Source organism: Triticum aestivum, chromosome 7B, assembly GCF_018294505.1.
Source record: "Triticum aestivum cultivar Chinese Spring chromosome 7B, IWGSC CS RefSeq v2.1, whole genome shotgun sequence".
Classification (NCBI taxonomy): Eukaryota; Viridiplantae; Streptophyta; class Magnoliopsida; order Poales; family Poaceae; genus Triticum; species Triticum aestivum.
This window is the reverse complement of record NC_057813.1, coordinates 702,131,168-702,132,985: the sequence shown is the minus strand read 5'-3', so window position 1 is coordinate 702,132,985 and position 1,818 is coordinate 702,131,168. Positions and strand designations below refer to the sequence as shown.

The 1,818-nt window shown below is 54.1% G+C and overlaps 1 protein-coding gene across 1 annotated transcript; it reads left to right on the top strand.

The window, feature by feature from the left end:
* The first annotated feature begins 610 nt into the window (after positions 1 to 610).
* Positions 611 to 1,247, top strand: LOC123159414 (uncharacterized). The gene has a single exon (XM_044577244.1). It carries the CDS (start codon positions 705 to 707, stop codon positions 1,035 to 1,037), a length of 333 nt encoding a protein of 110 aa, XP_044433179.1. The 5' UTR covers positions 611 to 704; the 3' UTR covers positions 1,038 to 1,247.
* Positions 1,248 to 1,818: the final 571 nt, after the last annotated feature.

Below are 1,818 nucleotides of genomic sequence, written 5' to 3'. Positions count from 1 at the left end.
CCGGCGCTGACAATACGAAAGAAAGAAACCTTTCACAGTTTCACCCGGCCGGGAGGGTTGGCATCCCATTCGTGATTCGGCCGGCGTTCACATCCCTCGATTCGGCCGTGTGCTTTCTATCATGCATGTCCTCTTCTCTTTTGTGTGACTGATGAGAACGTAAAAGTGGACCTGCGTAAAGAAAGTAAAAGTGGACGTCCGCGTGAGCATCAGATGTTGATCTCCAGAGAGAGAGAGAGAGAGAAAGGTACTGTATCGGATTAACGCTTGGTGTGATAGTGCTAACGACAACAGCCGATCATGGTTAACAAAAAAAGAAAAGCCTGTAATGATGTGTGTACTACATAATAAAGGTCTGAGATTAGCGGCCAGCTAAGCTACCTCTGTGGTTACCGTTGCTACTGGTCAGCATCAGCTTGCACGACGACCGACCGTTGCCATCGTCCAGCTCACTAGTCCCGTCCAAGTAACCACCCTCTCGTTTCGTCTGTCTAACTACCGCACGCGTGCTTGCTTCCCCGCGTCCGTGTGCGTGCGCGTCTCCCGCCATTCACGCCGTGGCCGCGCCCTGCCTTATCCGTCCTTCCCCCTTCTCCCTATTTAATCCCCCCTTCCCGGGCCTCCTTCTCCATCCAGCCATTGCCAATCCCCACCTCCTACCAGCTCAATCACACTTCACACCAGTACCAAGCAAGGCAGCCTCCATGGACGCGGTGGAGTCATCGTCGCCCTACTCCCCGCCCTCGCTGCGCCACAAGCTGCGCACCACCGTCTCCAGCTGCTTCGGCTCATCATCGTCGCCGGTAAGCGGCGGGGTGAGGCCGCACACCGGCGGCGGCAGGGCCAGGTGGAGGCGGCGCGTGGCGGTCGCGGGGGAGTTCAGGTACGACCCTCTCAGCTACGCGCTCAACTTCGACGACGGCGGCAGCGACGACGGTGACGCCGACGGGGAGGTCGCCGCCTTCCGGCACAGAAACTTCAGCTCGCGCCTGCCGCCCTCGCCGGTGCCGGCCTCCCGAGCCGTGGCAATCGCCTGAACTGAATTCTAACTCGTAGTAGCAGCAAACGTCCTTTCTAACTTTCTGTAGCTTCTGTCTCTCTGATTTTTCTTCTTGTATGAACGAGACGAATCACTACATCTGTAAAAGCAGTTTATACGGCCGCGGAAACGTACGTACCGAGGAGTAGCAATAGCATCATGTACTTATATACACATAAGAATCAAAATCAGTCCATTCTTAAAGTTCCATCGATTCTCATTGCAATGCAACAGATACGTGTACACAGAGGTGAGGAATTGGTTTGGTCGGGAATTTCTTTTGGGTGATGAACTGTGAAGGAAGTTTCACCTTGGGTTGGTGGTGGGTGGAATCATCTCCCGTCCCGTCGCCCGTCGACATCCACCGTGTGGGCTGCCCGTATCCAACAAATGTACAAACAGTAAGTGGGTAAAAGGGTGCTGCAAAGGATTAGCGAGTAGTGAAGAGTCAAAATGTCCAACCAACCACACACACACACCAAACGACGAATATGAAGAAGAACCAGGTCGTGCACTTTGTCACGGCTCACGGGTGGAGCTTTCGCGCTAACAAAAATCTTCCTCCGCACTTCCCATTCTTTCAGAAAAACAGCCGTGAATCGCGATAGCATTCAAACGAGACTATACGACCGGCCTCGGCGCTCCACTCATGTTTCATATTTCACCCCAAGTTGACTTCGACCTCGTCGATGGGATGCGACGGATCTGGGTCCAAAGTAGCACGGGACGTTCCCCGGTCGACGGGCCTGTTCATAGACTTACAAAGCCTCGCTAGTGAT

What these genes read in the sequence shown, in the direction of transcription:
- LOC123159414 (XM_044577244.1), top strand. Translation starts at nt 705, where the DNA reads ATGGACGCGGTGGAGTCATCGTCGCCCTACTCCCCGCCCTCGCTGCGC.